We start from the raw sequence: 20,972 nt of genomic DNA on the forward strand, positions 1-20,972 counted from the left end.
TGTTTTCAATTTTCAGCACACTTCCTGTCTTAATTTTTTTATCATCTAACACTGCAAAGTGGAATCAGAGGAATCAGAAATGTGGCAGATTCATTGGGAAATTAAAGAAGAATTCACTGGGAGGTTAAAGAGACAACTAGGACTGCTTTAACTCTTCCAGAGTTTGTATTTGAAGCAAATTAATTTCAGATGCAGTGAGATTCTGTTCTTCATAGGCAGCAAAAAGTGCTAAAAAAATAAAAACATCGAGTTTTTCTGCTACTTGAGTGGTAACTGAGCACCTAGATTATGTTTGTGGAGTGAGAAAAGAAAATCACAGCTTTAAGAAGCTCACTGCAGTGATTGTGCAAAGAAAATTTCTATAAAATTTCTTCCTTCGATGATTTGTTCACAGTATAAAAAGAAAGTGATAGACTAAATGAGTCAAGGACCCATTGTGAAGGTACTGAGTTCATATGGTTTGGATGACCAACTGTAGGAAAACAAAATGTAGATAGATACAGAATGGCTGTTAATTCCTCCTAAAAGGAAGGTCATGTTTTCTATTCAATGATCTTCCCATTTACATTTTGCTAGAAAGATGTTAAACAGTGTGTACGAAAGGAAATTATTTCTTTAATTAAAATAGCTTGATGAATGCTTCAGCCTTTCAAGTCCCTCCTAATGAAATCAGATCTTTTAAGCTTAGGGGATCTCCTTTTCCATAGCTGCCATTTCAGGAGCTCGTGCCTGGTGGGGCTGCAGAGCTCCCTGACCCAGGTGAGCCACTTGGCATCCCAAAAATTCCACAGCCATGGGCTTCCCACAGTTCCTCAAAGAGCCTTTTCCATTGCTTACCAGCTTTCTGCATTCAGAATTAGGAAGAATCCATCAGATTTGGTGCATTGCTGGAGAGGAAGAAGTGGCTCCTTTTGGTTGGTTGGGCAGGGGAGGGCTGCTGTGGGGTTTGCTGGCAGTGGGCTGGAGGTTTCTCTTCCCTTGCTCTGACCCCAGTGAACCACAGGAATTTCTGCCTTTCCTTTCCCCTCGGCTGGTAGGACTTTTTTTCACCTGCTAATGTATCTGATTCCGTGACAGCTGAATGCACAGTCATGTGGATAAGAGCTTTTATCATCACTTCTGTTACAAGCTCCCCAGGTCCGAGGGATTAGAACTGGAAAAGGAGGAAGTCTTAAAATTGATTTAAATGGGTTTGAAAATGGAATTCAATGTGTCAGAGCAAGGGAATATGATTGTAAAGGCAAGAGAGCTTGCTAAGGTATCCATCAGTAGCTTTTTCAGGTGTGTCTGCTTTTAATTTTTGTTTGCTAAAATGTTTTTGGAAACCCTGCTCCATAGACAGTCATGATGTCAGTTATGAGAGATGTACCTTAAACAGAATTTACCCAAATCTTGTTACCCAAATCTTTATATTTTTTTAGCTGTCTCTCAAATCCATGTCTACTTAAACTCAAGGCAGAAATTTTTTCCCTTATCCCCGGCACAATCCTCTGCATCCTGTTGCATAAGGGGCTTTTCTTTCCCAGTTTTCTTTTTAATTGGAGCTGGGATTCTAATTGAAACATTCTGAATGAAAACATTCCTGGACGTAAATGGACAGCAAAGGAGATGGAAATGGAATTGCTGTAACTTTAATGAATATATTCAATTTTATTATTTCAAAAGTAGTAACATAATTGCTTTTTCCATTCAGAGGCTGAACAAGTTTTCACCAATAATAAACAGGATTTTAATGGAAATGGTAGAAATGGCTATGGACGATAATAGCCACTAGAGTGTTTGCAGTCCTCAAATTAGATGCACATAATTGCTCATAAAAAGAAAATTTCATTTGTTAAAAATCTCTGGAAACATATTGAATGTGTAATGTTAGAAATGATGCTGCTATAGGAATTATTTTCTTGTCATATTTAATAATCAGGATTTTGCTGAGGCTCTAAATGTGTTGCACAAACAAGTAATGTATTTGGAGAACATGCACAACTGTGTTTAAAAACTGTGTTGGAAGATACCAGTGACTACGTCACTTAGACTCAGCGACCGCATCCGTATGATCCAACTTGCCTTTCCAATTAATTGCTTTATTAGTGGTGGGAAATGAACGAGGAATACCCATCAATCACCAAACGTGCCTTTCTCTTTTCCCTCCGGGTCTCCTTCGCCGTGTCCTGTCCTGTCCCCTCGCCTAGGCCAGATGGTGCGTGGGCGCTCGGTGGTCCTGCGGGCAGCGGGCGGGGGCAGGCCCTGCCCGGAGCAGCTCACCCAGCAGAGGAGCTGCCCGCTGAAGCCCTGCTACAGCTGGCTGCTGGGCCCGTGGTCTCCCTGCAGCCTCCAGGTACGCTTCCCTCCCGCGGCTCCCGAGGGCTCCGAGGGCTCCCCCGCCTGGGGTCACAAAACCCACTGTGACATGGCTGAGTTGAGTGAGGCCGAGGCTGGTGGGTTGGGGGTGTCTCAGTGAAGGTGCTGGTGAGAGCCATAGGAGAGCAGGGGGAGATCAGGACCCCCGCCCCTCATCTTCCAGCCACGGGCAGTGATTTATAGCGATGCGGGTTCGAGTGCCGAGGGCTTATAGAGGTATTAAAGGAGATTTATGGAGTAAATGTGCTTGAGTGAGCATAGTCACGGGGACTTATAATTTAATTATATAAAATAACTCCAACAAGAAAATAGATAGGCTAGATTTCAAGAGAGCATAGCACTTTTATCTTTTTTTCTTGCCTTTTTTTCCCTTTCATTTTTAAAATAAGACCTGTATAGCAGGTCTTTCCCCACAAGGTCTCCAGTACAATAGTGTGAGTTATTGTATCAAGTGCTGGTTACCACTTTCTTTAGCCTGGCTATCTTTTTAATGATCTAAAAATGACTAGAGCCATCACTTTTTCATTGTCAGTGACTTGCGTCAGGCTTGAATTGACTTTTTTCTCCCCCTCTATGCTTTTTCTTCTCTCCTTATCTGCTAGATCACATTTCCAATATTAAAACGTATTAGCCGGTAACCCAGTTTAAGCAGAGGTGAATCTTTCACAGCGAGGTTTCTCAGGCAGAGTGAAGCCCACTCAGGCTGTTTAAAGATAGCTTTGCTGAGAGATGGTGGTGGGAGAAGTGTGGTTGTGGGGAACGAGAACCCAGTCTAGTCCCAGGGGACAAGCCAACTGCACGGATCTGTGGCTGCTTCTCCACATCATACCACATAGGAGATTGAAGCCAACGGTGCACGTAAAGACACATCTGTTGAGCTTTCTGGTCTGCCCTCTACCATGCTGTGAGTGCCTCGAATACCTACGTAGTTTTGAGATGCTCTAGATGGATGTGTAGCGACTGCTGTGGGTGGCAGAACAGATACCCAGAATTTTCCCAGGTTTTCAGAAACAAAATCTGGAGCATGACAGTCTTTGGACAGTCCAAGATCAGAGAGACAGAAATATATCAATATTTAATAGAATGAACAACAACTCATTGCAACTAGGAATGTGAATATGGTCCTTGTACATAGTGCACTCAGTATTTATTTATGTAGAACATAAATATAACAAAATGATAACACCAGCTGATATCTTGTCCAGCTGGTGCAAACAAAATCTGTTAAACATTAGGGAAGAGACCTTCAGCTGTAGGAGCTAACATATCTGATAAGAGAATTAGTAGGGAAGCTGAATTAACACCCTGGCATACTCCAGCTAAGTAAAGCATCATGCAGCTAAATTTCAGCTTAGAGCAAGTAATCACAGCCTTCCCTAACCCAGACACCATCCCGTGCTTTCAGTGAGATAGAGCCTGGTTCTCTCCTTAAATTACTGTGATGTAGTTTACTTCTCTTTGCTTTGTTTTGGAGAGGAGCCATTTTATTCATGTTCACTTCCCTTTAATGAGGTGCGTAGGAATTAAATTTAGTTCATAAATACAGGGTGATTTATTCCTGTGCTTTGCTGGAAAAGAAGCTTAAGCTTACTTTCCAAAGGAAGCTTTCAGAAGTCCTGTTTCAAGGATGCTCTGTGACATAAGGTAAATGCATCCTATGGTAAGACCAAAATGCATATTGTCTCTAATAATATAAATGGGACAAATAATTATAAGGCTAAAATATTTCTTCCTTGTATTATGAGGTAACTGAGACTGTATTTCTTAATTGTAGAAAGACTATCCGCTAAATCAGCTTCATGTGAATAATTTGAGGTGTCTGCAGGTTCAGGAGTAGAGCCTGCAGCGTGTTCTGTGTGGCTGGTTTTCGTAGGATGGAAATCAGTGTTGCTCTGCAGGTAATGACACAGGTCACAGGCACACCTTGGGAGGTGTGGGGCATTTCTGCTGCATTCAGAGGGATATAGAGCTTGGGAAGTGGTCGACACACCTCATCTTAAAGGGTTACATTTCATTAATCATTTTCATACTGGAGTTGAAGTGGTCTACCCTGATTAGCTTAAAAAAAATTAAAGATCTGCAGTGGCTGACACTGCTCACAATTTTTCCATTGAAGGAACAGAAGTGAAGTAGCTAGACGTTATCAACCACTAGCTGCATAACATTCATAAGAAGGCTAAGAACCTTTCCTTTATAACATATTTTAAAAGCATTCCCTTAAATGTGATCACGCAACGCTTCCTCATTAGAGAAAACTTCTACCTGATTAAATGCTCATCAACCTGTGAAAGCATTGCCCAATCAGCTCTTTAACTAAAATAATTGTGAGCACACATCAGCCCCAGTAAAACCTGAAAAGGGAAGAGTTTACTTAAAGGCATACAGGGGTAAAGCATCTCATTAGGACTGTTTTCTCTTCTCTTATTAGTGTGTTATATGTGGGAAGTATTGGAGAGTGCCATGAGATGGTTTGTGCAGATGCTGCCTCTACATTGCCATGATGGTCAGTTCAAAAGATACCTGGCTGTCAAAACACAGTCCTGGTGTAAACCTACTCCATGGTCAGCTGGGGACAAGGGGGTGAGAGGTGGAGGCTCCATGCAGGTGCTGCAGGAGGGGCCTGTACTTCCAGACCCTGTTTAGGGAACCCAGGGTGGGTTCTGCATCCTCCATAGTGTCAGGATAGACCTTTTTTCAGCCAAACAGAGGAAGCCTCTCTGAAAGTCAAATCCCCACAGATCTCCTGTGAGGAGTTTGTGACTCAACAGGCAAATTCTGGTTCTAGGCAAACGTCAGATGATCACATCTTCCAAGGAAGAGCATTTACAATACAGATTTGATCCCCTGAGTTTTGAATTAATGATCGTTTCCCTGGGAGTTCTCCTCTGATTAGTATCTCTGCATCCTCAGTGTGCCATTACTGCAGCAAACTTCAACTGATTCCACACCTATTAATTAGACCTTCAAATGTATAATTTTGGGGACATGAATAATTTTGAACATAAGGAAGTTAATGCAGTGTTCCTGCATTGCTTGTGGCCTTATCCAATATACCAAAAACCATCTCCTTCTGTACACAATAGGATGGCATTTTATCTTTTAAGTGTGTTCAGTTGATTGTAAAAACACATTTATTGGAAAAAAGCAAGCAAATAGAAGCTGTTGTTAAAAAGCAAACCTTTATCTTTAAGATTGTTTGAGAGTTCATGTTTTCTATTTAATTTTTATTCTAAACACCGGAAAACATGAATGTCTTTCCAGTATTGCATGATAGAACAGTTAAGAATGTTGCATGTGGACTTTGACAGTGGAGAGTACTGTACCCAAAACACTCTTATTTTCACCTGTTTATATTTCTCTCAGAATTCATATAACTATTTATACATTGATACGTGTATAAATACTTACATATTGTTTATAGAAGAATAAGTATCTTTTAAAAACCTTTGTCCTCCTCTCCAGTCATTTAGTCATTCCCTGAGCCACTCTCAAGTGGAAGTACACTGCAATTTGATTAGAGCCCATTTCCCCTGAGATTTTTCTCCACATTGTCTTCCCTTTCCACCAGGCATTTCTAAGAGCTCTAACCCAATTGACAGCCACATGAGTTATCCACACACCATTAATCTCAGACTGCAGTCGAGATTTCAGTGCTGAAACAGTAATTTAGAACAGTAAGTTACACCCTGAAGTGAAAGATGATGTTAAAAACTTGAAATCTGGCTGCATATAGTAAATCTACACGAATGCTTCTCTAAAATGCTTTTGATTAGCAATTGCTCTAAATCCAGCTAGTTAGGCTCTTATTTCCATTTCATTGTGGGACTGCAACGGAAGGGATGGAGAGAATGAAAGAGCTGCCAGGTGTGTGCAGGAGAGCTGTTCTTGAGACTCCCACTACCAAACGCACTGCGGAGTGAATGCACTTGGTAGGAGCCTGTTCTGAAGCTGAAGTCCATTATTTTAAAAGAATCCTTTGGTTATATAAAAGCAATGTTTCATCCTGCTTCTGGAGCTTTATTTACTGGATTTTGTAAAGAGCCATTTCTGCAAGTTTTCAGGCATGCATTCGTAAGACATCATGCAGGTTTAAGGTGTGCATCTTGAATATCATTGCAGGCCAGCTTTTTCAGACAACAATGAAAATTCCAGCCTCTAAGAATAGCTTTGATGCTTCAGCTCTTACAGCATCCTCAGCCCTTGGTCATCACGTTAGCCAAACAATACTGATTTTCTGGTGAAGGACGTCTTCTTCAGCCAGTAGTATATGGATAAGTATCTCAGAACTGGGCTGATGAGCACAAAGTGGCTCAGGTGGAGCCTCCTATTGCTTATGCAAATGGGGTTCAGTGCTAACAGGTGATGGCTGACTTTGGGTGATGTTTTGGTAGAGTGTGACGTGAATTGATGATCTCTGTCTACTCCAGAACCAACAGCTCCCTTTGATGAATTTATCCTTTAAACGGCGCAGTGTACAGTAACCTTTGCAGTCTAAAGTGTGCTGGTGGATTTTTTGCTATTGTAGGGTTTAAACCATGTAAGTGCTTCTGTTGAGCAGTATCATCAAAGGAGGTGAGTGGAAATGTCTGTTCCTTATGGGCAGGCTCTGCTCATGGCCTCTTTAGAGAAGGCAGAATTTTCTGTGTTCATGTAACTGGGCACCAATTGAGAATCACTAAATTCACTGCCTCTAGTTAAAGGCATGAAGGGCTGACCCCAAAGACAGTATTCATCTTTTATAGTACCCATCTCTTCTCCAGCTTCAGTTATGATCTAGTTTTCTGTGTGTCTCTGCCCCTACCTCTGAGCTTCCATGGAGATGTGTATAGAGGAGATCTCCATCTGTCTTCCTATAACTGGTGTTGCTATTGCAGTCCAAAGACCAAATTTGTATCTTTGAAGTCTTTTAGGTAGAATCAACTGTGTTTTCTTCTGTCATTTGCTACCATCAAAAATGTGTGTCTCTGTTCCCTTCTGTCATTCTGTAGGGTGGACAGTGTGGAGATGGATTGCAGGTCCGGAACCTCACGTGTGTGGTGCATGATGCATCTGTTTCTGCTACATCCAAACCAGTAGAAAATGCTTTATGTGATGAGCTGCCTTTGAAAGACAGTGTGCTGCAGCTACCATGCTCTGTGCCTTGCCCAGGTAAGGCCTCTGGAAAGTCAACGGTTCATTTCTGCCTGTGGTAACTGTCTGAGATTGAGATGCTCCCACAGCTCTCAGTACTGCCAGCTGCTCTAGCGAGAATTTGTACTTCAGCAGATCAGGTAAATGCTCAGTCTGCTCTTTCTAGTTTACCTGAAAAAGGCTTCTTTTGTATTCCAAGAAAATTAGATTCCTCATGAAGCAGAAAATCTGAATATTGAGTACCACAGGGTGATAAACTGGGGGTATTTCACTGTTAAAGCTTTCTATGCTTAGGTTGTCCTTATCCTTTAACACTGATTCCTTTTGAAGACCTGTGATTTATCCTTCCAACATTCAGGTGACTGCCACCTGACAGAGTGGTCAGAGTGGAGCTCCTGTGAGCTCACCTGCATCAATGGCAGGAGCTTCGAGACGACAGGGCACCAGTCTCGCTCCAGGGCGTTCATCGTTCAGTCTCCTGAGAACCAGGAGAGCTGCTCTGGACAAGCCATGGAAACACGGCCGTGCTCAGGTAACGTGGCCACGGCGTGGCTGCCCCTCGTGCAAGAGCTTGTTCTGGTTGTATAGCAGGATGAAGACTCACTGGTGTTGCTGTTGCAGGAGGGAAGTGTTACGACTACCTGTGGAAAACCAGCCTGTGGCGAGACAACGTCCGCACGGTGTGGTGTCAGCGCTCCGACGGAATCAACGTCACAGGTATGGCCACAGTTGCCAAGCACCCAGCCTGAGAAACCCCATCTGGGTTTCTCTTCTGCTCCATCAGTTGCTCAGCAGGAAGTTGGTCATCCTTCCTAACTCCTCCAGAATTTCAGTTCAGATTTGTGTGTAGGAGAGACAGGTGGGAGCTCACCAGCCTTGCTGTCTGGTCAGCATCATGGGTGTATTACAAGAGAGTATTTGCACAACTTGCTTCTGTTGTTGGGCTGGTACTGGGAAGAAATGAGTTTACATATCCTGGAAGGGCTGCCTGGGTTGGCTTGCACAGTGCAACCTTCCTGTAACTGTGGAGAACAGAAGAGAACATCACACATGTGGTGGAGAGCCCAGCTTCTGTACCTCTTCTTCTATTCAACACAAAGGAATCTCAAATCGCTCAAACTGTGAGATTCCCGCTGTTGCCCTGACCTACAAATTGTGCCTGTGCAGGATGAAGAGGGCAATTCATGGTCAGCACTTTGAAGCTCCACGAGAGATTGACAGAGGCAGTAGGGCTTGCACATCCGTAGGATCTCTCTCAGTATGCGCAGGGTGAATGAGGAGAGAAGAGAAATGACAATGCAGATGTTCTTATCTAGTTCTATTTATAATGACTAGTTAAGATGATAACAAAAGTTTTATGTGCAAAGGTTGCCAAGTAGTTAAGAACTCATCATGTGTTTTTATTCCTATAGAAGAACAGACTTCCCCGAGTGAGGATGGGCAAAGGTGTTATGTGGGTTATGTCTTCTTTTGTAGATAAGATATTAATGAGGACATAGAAGATCTGCATCTAATTCCCGATTCTGTCCCCAGCTTCCTATGTGGCCTGTGGCAAAGTGCTTAAATCTGTATATCTCTGTTCTCCATTAACAAGATGGGTATGATAATAATTCCCTGCCTTGTTAAGGCAAATTAATTAATGCAGTGCCTACAGATATTATGCTAATGCACTCAATAGACTAGTATTTAACTACATAAAATAAGCAAGCAAGCACTTCTCACACGAGGGCGATGCAAGCCACAAACATTCTACAGCATGCCCTGGGAGGCACTCAGGAGTTTCTGTTACAGGAGGCTGTGCTCTTGGGACGAAGCCCGCGGAAGTGCGGCACTGCAGCCCGGCGTGCAGGAAGCCCTTCTCCTACTGCACCCAGGTAACTGCTCCCTGCAGACTGTGGTCCAGAAGTTAACACTGCTAAATCTGTGCCGTTAGCTTCTCTGTCTCAAATGCTTTCCAGGACGTGGAGAATAGTTTAGTATGTCCATGGTACCACCTCGAGGAAGCTGTGGGAATTTCAGCCTGAAAGGAAACCATAAGCTTGCACAGATAAATGAGTGATGGGGTATTTAGGTGGTGTTTCAAGTTTGGTTTTGCTCTGTGGAGGGATTTTGGAACCTCTTGGTTTAATTTTCACTGAATGCTGTTGTACTATCCTTTAGGAGATGGACTGTTTAAAACTGTAAAAGAGGAGGTAAAAAGGGTATGCTCCTCCACGGACACAGAAAGCTCTCATGGGCATAGGGAAACTGTAGCAGTGTGATCCCACCATCCCCATACTGCCTTCTAAAGCAAAACCTGGAAGTGGCCTTTTTTTGCTGAAATATTGAACATCTGCAACACTTGCTGAATTGTAGAGCCACTGCCACTTCTTTGCCTCTGAGCAAACACAAACCCAGAGGTTACAAATGTCCCTTCCTGCAGTACTGAACTGCAGAGCAAGAGCTTCCCAAAATGCCTTATCCATGTCAGTACTATGATGGGTTATAAAACCTAGAACCCTTAAAGTAGCCAAGGGTAGTTGGGGTTCAGATACATATATTTTGAAGATAGCCTCCACAGCTCTCAGCTTCATCCGAGGAATTACCCTTGGACACCAGCTCGTGGGCAATTGAATGTGGCTGAGTGGGTGGTTGTGAGAGTGCTCAGAGCCTACAGGAACATAAAAGCAATGGGTAGGCATGAATTAGCTATGAAAACTCCTGAGACTTCACCTTTTGTCCACAAGAGCTCAGGATCATGTCTATCAATAAGTGAGGGACATTGTAGCAATAAAACTGATGTCAGGAGTTAAAATGTTATCACAGAGATATTATAAATCAGTCACCTGTTTAGATTGTAGCTGAAGGTGTCAGACCTTCAGGCAGACATTGTAATTACAATTAGAAGAGGAAATGTAAAAAAGCTGTTTTAGAGAAGAAATCCAGAAAATGGAACATCTATTTGGCAAGCCACAGATTTCTAAGCAACTTCTTGAAGAAACTGCTTAGGCTGGTCCATGGCAGTGGATGTTTGGCTGTAAGATAGCCCTGTGAAATACCAGAGTGGAAATACGGGAGGAGGGTTTGGTTCTGAAGTAGGATTGTTTCTTGTTCATCTCTTCCAAGGCCCAGTAGGGTCAGTGGGAAAACTGTTATTGACACAAGGAGTTTGGATGATGCCATAGATATCTGTTACTAGGCCTGTTAGGATGAAAATTTATGTTCATTGGGCTTCTCTGGAGTTACCAACTCTTTTCAGCCAATTCCACAAGTATGTTTTGGCTTTTTGAAGTGAAATGGGGTTTGCATGCACCAGTTCTTGGCTGGTTTGGTTTTGGTGCTGATGATTAAGTTGCATGTGCAGGATATACCTTGCAGTTTCCTCACAGTTTACCTACAGTTTGCAGTGTTCTGCAAGAGGATGCTATTTTGTTTAATACTGAATTAATTCCCTTTTATCACCTAGAGAGGAGTCTGCGGTTGTGTGCGAGGATATACAGAAATAATGAGATCAGATGGTTTCCTGGATTACTGCATGAAGGTACCAGGTTTAGAAGATAAGAAAGCTGATGTTAAGACCATTGCTGGGAAGAATAAACCTGTCAACTCAAAAATGCATGACATTTTCAAAGGATGGTCTATTCAACCTTTTAATCCAGGTGAAAAACTTAAATATGAATGGAATAAATTGTCTTTACAATGTTTTTGTGGAAGAAAGGTACAGGCTTTGTAGATCACAACTTCAGAGATTGTCTGGGAGCTGCAGAGCAGCCTCCCAGTTTCTAACTCACATGCCATCTCTCATTCCTTTGTGCCTATACAGAGTAATCACAGTCTCTTACGTTGAGAGATAGCAAAGGTAGAATGAAGCAATAATATTTTGCAAAAGTATGCTCATGTGTGATTTGGGGGGATGGTTAGAACTATTATCTGATAATGTTTCTCAAAGTAATATGTTTGCACCAGGGAAGATACTGATCACTAGAGCTTCAGAAGATTCAGAGCAGAAAGTACTTAAGATTTCATTAAAGAAAACATGGGTTGTTTCTTGTTGTATTTCAGAAGTATATGAAAAAAAAAAAAAGGATAGAAAGTGTAGAGTTTAGAGGTTTAAAGGTTGACCTTAAGACATTAAAAATCACCCCACAAAGCCCAGGAACACTACATGGTGACTTCCACATCATAAAATGTTTCCCAGTTGGAACTGCGTATTACCTGTGCCCAGACTGGTCCACAGGACTGGTGCTGTAGCTGTAATTGCTGATTCCCATTGTGACTGTTACTTTGAAAGATTAATTTATTTCAAATAAATTTCTATAATGCAAATCGGACTTTAAAAATGGGAGACAAAGATATCAGGTGCTTCAAGTGTTACTGAAAGGTGTTAGCTCTCCCCGTATCCTAAAATGCTGGCAGTGCAGGCTGCCCCCTCCTCTGCCACCTGACACTGCATTTCCTTCCTATGAGTTCCTAATGAGCACGAGACTTCAGAAAACATGTAAGGAAAGGTTCTGGTAGGGGATTCAGGGAGCCATAATTCTGTCTGATCTATGTGATCACACTTTGAATGTTACATTTACATATTTGATTTGCATGCAGTAGTTAACCTTTGCGTTGACAGTCTCCGAGCTCGTGGAGCTCGGTCCAGAGCCTTTTAAAGTTGGCTGCTTGTTGATCAAACCCATCATCCAGAAGCCCACGCAGTTCACCAGCAGTTTGAGTCACAGGTTTGGGGTTAATTGCCTTTTTGTCAGCATCCGTGGCCCTCTCTAGGCATCAGCTCTTCAGCTGTTACCTCTACAGGGTTAGAAAAAGGCAGAGAAGTGTAGGTGGATGCTGCAATACTCTCTTTAAATCAGCATTCGAGGCTGCAGCCCTGAAAGCTTCTGGTGGGCTTGACCTCAGTGCAGCATCTGTAAGCCAATTCTCCCCCAGGGACTACAAGACTACAAGAAGCAGGGACTAAGGAGCTTTTACAGAACATGGTGTTATTTAATTGTAGGGCAGAAATGTTACAGAAACAATATATGGGAAAAGAATAAATGTGCTTTGTGTGTGCTAAGTGTATCTGCAACCCCATGACATCCTGCTGGCAACTCTTCAGTCTGCGTGTGCTCTTCAGACCTCAGCTCAAGGCTGATGCTCTTCAAATCACTCCCCTTTGTCTAACTTCTTGACAAAATATGTAATTACTCCCCTTAAACAGGCTCTCAGGCTCACTAGTCTGGGGGGTTGCAATAATTACTGCTAGCTGAGCTGCGAAGCTGCCGTTACCTGCCAGTTATGCCCTTGAAAGCAGGTCTGTGGTAAACGCTCCCTGTATGGAAGCATGTACTGCCCTTCAGCACCACAGCCCTTGGCATTCGTGTAGGTCTAAGGACTTCTATCTGTCAGCAGTATACATGCCTTTCTCCAGTTTGTGATTGTCCTTCCCATTTACAGTTTGGAACGCAAGTTTTATTACAATTTAATGAGGCTGATGTTTTTGGTCTTTTAAGTGCTCTGCAGGCATGCACAGAACTGATTTCAAATCAGGCTGTGTGTTTCTTTACCACACCCTAGGAGGCCAAAGTCAAGTACAGAAACTTTTTTTTCAAGTTGAGAGGCCATTTACATAACACTATTTTGTAGGATGACATAGTCCAATATCTTTATGTTGGGGATGGAGCATAGCTGCCTTCATAGCAGACATAGTGTGATGTCTTTTTTTTGGCTGTGACAGTCCCTTTGCAGGACAGCTAGATGTTTCTTGGCCATCTCCACTTGAGAGGGCAAAAAAAATTCAGACCCAGCCTTCAGAAAAACAAACAAACCCAAACAACACACCAAAAAACTAACCCAGACCTGACAAATGGAGCTCTCCTCACATGGGAGGTCAGCTGTGTTCTGAGGAGAAGAGAAAATCTGTGAGGAGTATTCAGCCTCTCCACAAAGCCTAGAAGAAAGAATTAAAAAAAAAAAAAAAAAAAAAAAAGAGAAAGAATGAGTTTTGACTAAATACGTTTTGCCTTGAAAAAATTCATCACTCCAACATAACATGTAAAAGAGGCTCAGTGGCTGTCCATGAAGTAACTTCCCACTCGCATGACTGAGCTTGAAATGGCCCCTGTCAAACCAGGTCTGTGGGCACAGTGCAGGTTCCTAGTCCTGCCCTGTTGATGTGCATCAGCTCAGACTGCTGCTGCACAGAAAAACACCCATCAGGAAAGCTGCACAGCCAGAACAGAGCAAGAAACAGCAATAGTGATCTTTTAAAAATTATTAGTGTTACTATTAATGCAAAGCTTCTAATTAAGAACCTGCCTAAATAATGTGCTTTGAGACTTCCTCTCAGAAGGAGGTGTTTCAACATGCTTAAGCTCACATGTGCATGGAGGGGTTCCTGCAAGGGTTGCAGAGTGTTGCAGCCCAAACAGTCTTATAAAGAGCCTTACCTTGTCTTAAAGCCAGTTGTGTCTCCTCCTCGTGTGGCCCTACGAGAAAGCTCTTGCACAACTTTATCCCTCTTACTATTACAAAGCATACTCTTGTTTTTATTCTAAGCTGAATTTATTCCCATTTGTTGCCCAAATGTTTTTCAGCTCTAAGTAGCTTGTTCACTTGTGCTCGCTGGTGTTTACCTCAACTGACCTCCAAGTATTTATGGAGAACAATCCCATCCCTTCTCAGTCCTCTTGTCTTTTCTTTTGGCTAAATATATTGGGTGTTACTGCGTTGGTGTCTGGGTCAGCTTGATGCAGAAGGGCCTTTGCCAGAGCAGCCCCTGGGGCTCCTGAGCAATTCTGCTGCAGTTACCACAGAATCACAGGATGCTTTGGGTTGGAAGGCACCTTAAAGAGCATCTAGTTCCAGTCCCTTTGCCATGGGAAGGGACACCTCCCACTGGGCCACATTGCTCAAAGTCCCATTTAACCTGGCCTTGAACACTTAGGGATAGGGCATCCACAACTTCCCTGGGCAACCTGTTCCAGTGTCTCACCACCCTCATACTGAAGAACTTTTTCCTAATCGACATCTTCCCTTTTCCAGTTTGAACCCATCACCCCTTGTTCTGTCACTGCAAGCCTTTGTAAAATGTCCCTCCTCAGCTTTCTTACAGGACCCCTTCAGATAGTAGAATGCTGCAACAAGGTCGTCCCAGAGCCTTCTCTTCTCCAGGTTGAACAACTCCAACTCTCTCAGCCTGTTGTCACTGGAGAGGAGTTCCAGCTCTCTGATCATCTTCATGGCCCTTCTTTGGATCCCCTCCAACTGGTCCATGTCCTTCTTGTGTTGGCTCCAGAGTTGGACACAATACTCCAGGTGGAGTCTCATGAGAGTGGAAGGGGAGAACCATTCCAGTGCTGCTCCAGATGGCATCACTTCCCCCCAGCATGTCACCCACACCACTCAGTTTGGTGTCACTGGCAAACTTGCTGAGGGTGCACTTGATCCCCCTGTCCATGTCACCAGCAAAGACGTTAAACAGTGCTAGTCCCAGTGCCAGCCCTTGAGGAATGGCTCTTGTCACTGGTCTCCACTGGACATGGAGCCGTTGACCACAACTCTTTGAGTGCAACCATCCAGCCAATTCCCTGTCCACCGAGTGGTCCATCTATCAAATCCATGTCTCTCCAGTTTAGAGACAGGGATGTTGTGTGGTCGAAGTAGGTGCACCCCTGGCTGCGGCACCCGTCCCATAATGCTTTGTTGGTTCACCAGATCCAGCTGGCCCTTCCAGGCAGCAGCAGCAGGCAGTGGGCTGTACGAGCCGCGGCAGTCGCTCGGTCAGGTCCCTGATTCGAGCCCCCAGGACCAGCAGACCCCCGACAGAGTGTGTCAGGCTGGCAGATGGGTGCCTCTGTCCCTCAGAGAAGAGAGTTGCCTACTGCTGACACCCATCACCGTTTCCTACTTGTGCTGGTTGTTATGTGGAGGGCAGATCAGGCTGCCTTGCCCAGCTCCAGCACCTCTCCTGGTGTGATGGGTCCTTCCCCTTCAGTCTGCAGAGTGGTGAAGCAGTTCTGCAGGGGAATCTCAAGCTTTGGGAAAGTCTCTTCCTCCTGCTGATCCTCACCACTGCAAGCTCCCATTCTTCAGTACTATTGTCTCCCCTCCCTTTGGTGTGCACTGGTGTGGGAGTTGACTTTTGGTCATGGGCTGTGGGTCCACCACAAGACTGTGTTTGGAACTAGGTATAGAATCACAGAATCATTTTGGTTGGAAAACACCTTTAATATCATCAAGCCCAACCATTAGCCCAGCAGTGCCAGGTCACCACTAAACCATGTCCCTAAGTGCCACATCTGTACATCTTTTAAACACCTCAAGGGATGGTAACCCAATCACTTCCCTGGGCAACCTGTTCCAGGACTTGACAACCCTTTCAGTGGAGAAGTTTTTCTTTATGTTCAACTTGAGGCTATTTCCTCTCATCCTGTCACTTGTTACCTGGGAGAAAAAAATGACCCTCACCTTGCTACAGTCTCCTTTCAGGGAGCTGTAGAGAGCGAGGTCTCCTCTGACCTTCCTCTTCTTCAGGCTAAACAGCCCAGGTTCCTTCAGCTGCTCCTCATAAAACATGCTCTAGACCCTTCACCAGCTTCATCACCCTTCTTTGGGCACGCTCCAGCACCTCAATGCCCATTCTGGAGTGAGGGGCCCACCTCCTTCTCAGTGTCAGCAGCCTTCTCAGCTCCTTATGCAGCTCAGCCACCTGCTGCAGGAGCTCCTCTGCCTCAGCACACCTTTCGCAGGCAGATCTGCTGCTTGGCCTGGCCCCAGGAGGAGGGTCTAGGCACTTGTGTCCCTGCTCCTTTCCATGGAGCCTGGCAGGGTTGTATTTCCTCTGCTGCACCACGGGCCTGGGCTGCCCGTGGTGAACTTGCAGGAGCTCAGCCAGAGAGGGGTTAGGAATTAATCCTGCTTTGGAAAACTGAGGTGGAGGCTTCATATTCAGTTCTCATTGAGGAAACTCTACACTTCCTACCAAAATGAAGATTTTCTGTTCAAAACATAGAGGACTCCTCTTAATGTGGGGCTTAGGGATTTTTCCCAGCCAGTCCTTGCTGTGTTTCCCATCAATGATATAACTATTTTGCTTGTGTGCTTTCTCCATACTTAATCTCTTAAGAATTTGTGTAATTCAGAATAATTTTTTTTTATTCTTCTCTTTTGTCCTTCTGTCCCTTTTCCTCATCTCCCAACAGATGGTAAACTGAAACTGTGGGTGTACGGAGTATCAGCTGGGGGGTTCCTCATCATAGTTTTCCTGATTTTTACATCCTACCTGATGTGGTGAGTATGGATGTATTTTGTCCTCACAAAAAAGCCAGTATGCTTTTATTTAAACAATCCATAATATATCACAGCCCTCTGTGTGACAGAGATTTAATCCTCAAGGCTTTAGGAAGGGATGGAGCTTGGATTACTTCACTGCCTTCATTTGGCCTCTACCTCAGAGTAATTTAAAACTCTCCAAGTTGTCAATGTTAAGGGGTGTAATTGTGAAGAAGTATGGTGGCCGTGCAGGGAGAGAATTCTTTTTGGTTATCAATAGGCCTCTATATTTATTCAGACTTCTGCTGTGATTAGAAGGGGCTTTTTATTGTATTCTCTAAAAAAAAAACAAGATAAAGTAAAAAAACTGAAAAAGGGCAAAGAGACTGATTGGATCAAGGAGCTGGCTTCTGCTGAAGGAAGGACTAAATAGAATAGGGGCATTCGGTTGGAAAATGATGTTTGATGTGGGAATACAGTAGAGATCTATGAAATCATGAATGGAGCAGAAAAGGGCGCAGGGGAATTTTTATTTCCCACAGTATAAGAGGTAGGAGGCATCTGATGAAATGATCGTTTAAAAATAAACAAAAGATTTTATTTTTCACACAGTGCATTATAACCTTGTGAGCGTGCTGCTGCCGGGGACTGAGCATGCCAGGAAGATAAATGGATTCCAAGATGGCATAACAGTTCACAGGAGATTGGGTCTCTGGGTGTTAATTGTGGTTTTCTGGATGTACGCTCCAGCTCAGGAAATCCCTAAATAGATTTTTGCAGCGAATACATCAGGTGTAACATGTGCTGTGTCTAAAGCTGCTGTTACCAGGCGCTGTCAGAGGTAGATCACTGGGTGGACCAAAGCCCTGGTCTGCAGCAGGGCGTCGCTGGTGGTGGGCTGCACTGGTGGGGAGGTGTCTGCCCTCCTCCACAGCAGCAGTTACCCCGGGCAGGGCTGCTCGGCCTGGCTTGGCAGAGCTCCTGCTGCAGCCTCTCTGCAATACTTGGAAACACGATGCCATTGAGTCATGGTGGGGGATAGGAAAGGAGCAGTGGCCAGTGTCTGTGTCTCCTGCCATGCCCACAGCTGTCCCTGAGGAGCACGGAGCTAGCCTGGGCTTTATGAACAGCAACGGTGCAGCTGCCCCAGCCCCTGGCAGGGCAGGGTAGGGCAGGGCAGGCAACCAGAGAGTCACAGCTGTGACCTGGCAGCATCGTTGCCTGCTTTCATCCAGAGTCACTTCATTCTCTCTCACTCTCTTAAGTCTTTCAGTCTCTGTCTTCAATGAAAAGCTTAAATAACAGCTCTTGAATGCTTCTGAGATGTTGCAGCTTCCTTATTTTCCAAGCTGTGTTGCTGCCATTTCTCTGCAGCTGCACAGTGTATAATACAGAGGATTTCTTAAATAACTTTACATAGTTCTCCATCACTTGAAGGCTGGTGAGGAAGTGTATTTCTCAGTAATAATTATTGTTGCTTCTATACCATGCCAGAGAAAAAATGAGAATATCCCACTCCTAGACAGTTCACGTTTCAGTTTTTCTCCGAGGTATTCCTTGTTTTGTCAGCTATGAGAAGACACAGGAGACAAATATGCTTTATTTTCTCTCCAGATGAAGAGCACAGTTGGCTGCCTGTTTTCAGCAGGCTGTGTGTCAGTACCACACATGTAAAAGCACTCGAGCAGGTCCATGTGTTTTTTTCTTGGAAGTAGTCGCTGTACTGCAGAGTCACCTAGTTGCAAAATGAAATAGCCAGCATGGGAAGTTGATTATTTTTTTTTTTGTTAAAACTTGAAGTTGGATGATGTTTCTGAGCTTTTATGGCTACTTATAATTCAGTCTCCTGAAATATTTTTCTTTTTCTTGCAGCAAAAAAACCAAGCAGCATCAAAGCACTCCTCCACAGCAGAAGCCTCTGACCTTAGCCTACGACGGAGACGTTGACATGTAACATAAAAACACAAATCCAAATGTAGACATCGACTGCCTTAACTGCTTTCTTTTTTGGAACTCTGCGACTTCTCAGTTTTTTGAGGAATCTCCTGATGTGTAGTATACCAGGCAGAACAGAAGTATTGCAAGCTTAAAATTTTCCCACCTCTTCATTAAAAAAGAAAAAAAAAGAGTCAAAGACTTGGATCTTGTGAAACTTTTCTGAAGAGACCAGACCAGAAAATACATCTCTTCCTGTTGCGCAATGGGAATAAAAAACAACAAGAGAAAAATCTACAGACATCAAAGGAATTAATAAAAAAAAAGGCATGACAATCCTGAGGAAAATGTGACATTTACTGTAAATGACTAGATGGACACAGCATCATTATGCACTATATTAGTGCAGGGTTCTTTATTCTTCACATATTTCAGCAATGAGTTTTCTAGTTTTTACATTTCGTTCAAAGACTTTAAAACCAGATCATGTATTTTGAGAAACGCAAGGAAGAATGAGTTGAAGTGTCTGAAGTTATCAGGTTTTTTAAAGTTTCTTCCTTCTTATCCTGTTTTCTAGTCTGGAATATGATTTTGCTTCATTTCCACCTACAGGACAGAATAAGAATTGTTATGAAAAAGCATAGGTGGTTTCTTAACCAAGAATATTTTTTAAAGAGTTGAGTAGATAGGTGTTTTGATGAATGGCTAGAGGACTCGATTGTTTAAAAAAGTATTTTAAATTAAATTAAACCATGTAGATACATTAAGGCCAGTTTGAATTGTTATTCATTTTAATTAATACAAACTCTGCTTTTGTATTTAAATTTTCTTATCTGAAATATTTATAAATTCTTTTTTTGAATTTAATTACCTGACCTCATTTAATATACATCAAACACAAATGCAGTTTGTAGAAGGTCTTGCTTTTTTAAATGTTTCAAAACCACGGAGGGGTTACATGCTGTAAACATCTGGAAACATTTGAAGAGGGTGTTTATAATAGTGTGTGTTGCAAGTAAGAAAGTGCCATCTTGTGGTATTGACTTGTATTTATAAGCAAATAAAATGCTAAAGAGAGTGAGACAATTGCTTCTGGTACGTGGAATTAAATGCATGTAAACAACATTCGTTATTAGTCTTTTACTGTGTCTGAGAGTGGACTTGGATTTCAAACAATTCTGGCATATTCTGTGCTGTAGTGATTAGTGAAAGAAATGTTGCAGGCAAGTACAAGTCAAGAGAATAATTATACAGGGGGAGACTGCTTGGCCTCAGTTTTAGCTCAGTGCTGCTGTTTATTCCAGTAACTAGAAAGAAGATAAAATAAAGGATTACCAGCCTGGCACCTATGTAGTCCTTCTCAATCTGCTGTGACTTCAGAGCAGACGAGCACAAGAGAAGGGTGTAACTAGGACCTAAGTCAGTGTTCGTCTTGCTCTGTTGCTGTTCACAGCTTTGTAAAGCACTGTGTAGATTACAGTCTCACTGAAAAAAATATGATGTTGTAGATAGGTTTCCTTCCACAGGATCCCACCCGTCCAGCATTTTTCCTGCAACGTTGAATTGAGATGATGTTGGGTCATCAAAGCAAGGTCAGGAATGTGCTGTCAGCTTCCCATGTTAAAAAAAAAAAAAAGGCTGATGGAATTGTGAGGGGAAATTCACTTATTTCTGGTCCTGAAGATGTTCTGCTGGCCCTGCTTGCTTACCTTAAGAGCTCTAACTGTTTATAGTATAGAAAGCAGGATCTAGTGTTCCCCAGTAACATCGGGGGCCTAAATCTATTTTAATGGTGCCCTGTGTTGACTTTGAGTCACACACACAGAGTAAGAGTTACAAGGGGAATGATGATCTAGTGCCATCAGGAAGAATACTGCCAGGTCTTAATATATTTTGTATTCTCTGAATAACAAAGGAGTAAACCCAGTTAAGCAAGCCATTCAAAAAGGCATCCGAGTGGGAAGGCAGGTGTAATAATAACAAAAAATGAAAGCTGCAGCCTGTGGTCATTGCCCTCACCAGCTGGGCAAGTTACAGTCCAAGCCGTGATGCCCCGTTTGTTCTGTAGGACAGAGCAGAGGGGAGGGCTCGTGAGGCTGCTGGAGACAGCCACTGCTGGCCCTGTGCTGGGGGCTGGCCTGCACGTGGACCCCACCTCTGCTCGTGCTCCAGCCTGGGCAGCACGCTGATGCAAATGTCACGAGGGAATTGCATTTATTTGATAATTTGGGCTTGAATTAAGCTGTGAAATTGAACTGAGGAGCTAGTGGCGCTGCAGGGTCCATGAGGCTGAGGATGCAGCATAATGCAAA

General features: G+C 43.4%; 1 protein-coding gene across 1 annotated transcript in view; it reads left to right on the forward strand.

The window, feature by feature from the left end:
* Positions 1 to 19,146, forward strand: part of LOC103775893 (thrombospondin type-1 domain-containing protein 7B-like) — a gene marked incomplete at its 5' end in the record, with an annotated part of 100,376 nt that extends 81,230 nt beyond the window's left edge. Inside the window, 8 exons of the mRNA XM_008943367.1 lie at positions 2,190 to 2,335; positions 7,347 to 7,506; positions 7,847 to 8,020; positions 8,110 to 8,205; positions 9,280 to 9,362; positions 10,934 to 11,126; positions 16,656 to 16,743; positions 18,598 to 19,146. Of these exons, the coding sequence (XP_008941615.1) occupies positions 2,190 to 2,335; positions 7,347 to 7,506; positions 7,847 to 8,020; positions 8,110 to 8,205; positions 9,280 to 9,362; positions 10,934 to 11,126; positions 16,656 to 16,743; positions 18,598 to 18,679 (1,022 nt within the window). The remainder of the gene's footprint in view (positions 1 to 2,189; positions 2,336 to 7,346; positions 7,507 to 7,846; positions 8,021 to 8,109; positions 8,206 to 9,279; positions 9,363 to 10,933; positions 11,127 to 16,655; positions 16,744 to 18,597) is intronic.
* Positions 19,147 to 20,972: the final 1,826 nt, after the last annotated feature.

The sequence above is a fragment of the Merops nubicus genome, unplaced genomic scaffold, assembly GCF_000691845.1.
Source record: "Merops nubicus isolate BGI_N331 unplaced genomic scaffold, ASM69184v1 scaffold6377, whole genome shotgun sequence".
Taxonomy (NCBI): Eukaryota; Metazoa; Chordata; class Aves; order Coraciiformes; family Meropidae; genus Merops; species Merops nubicus.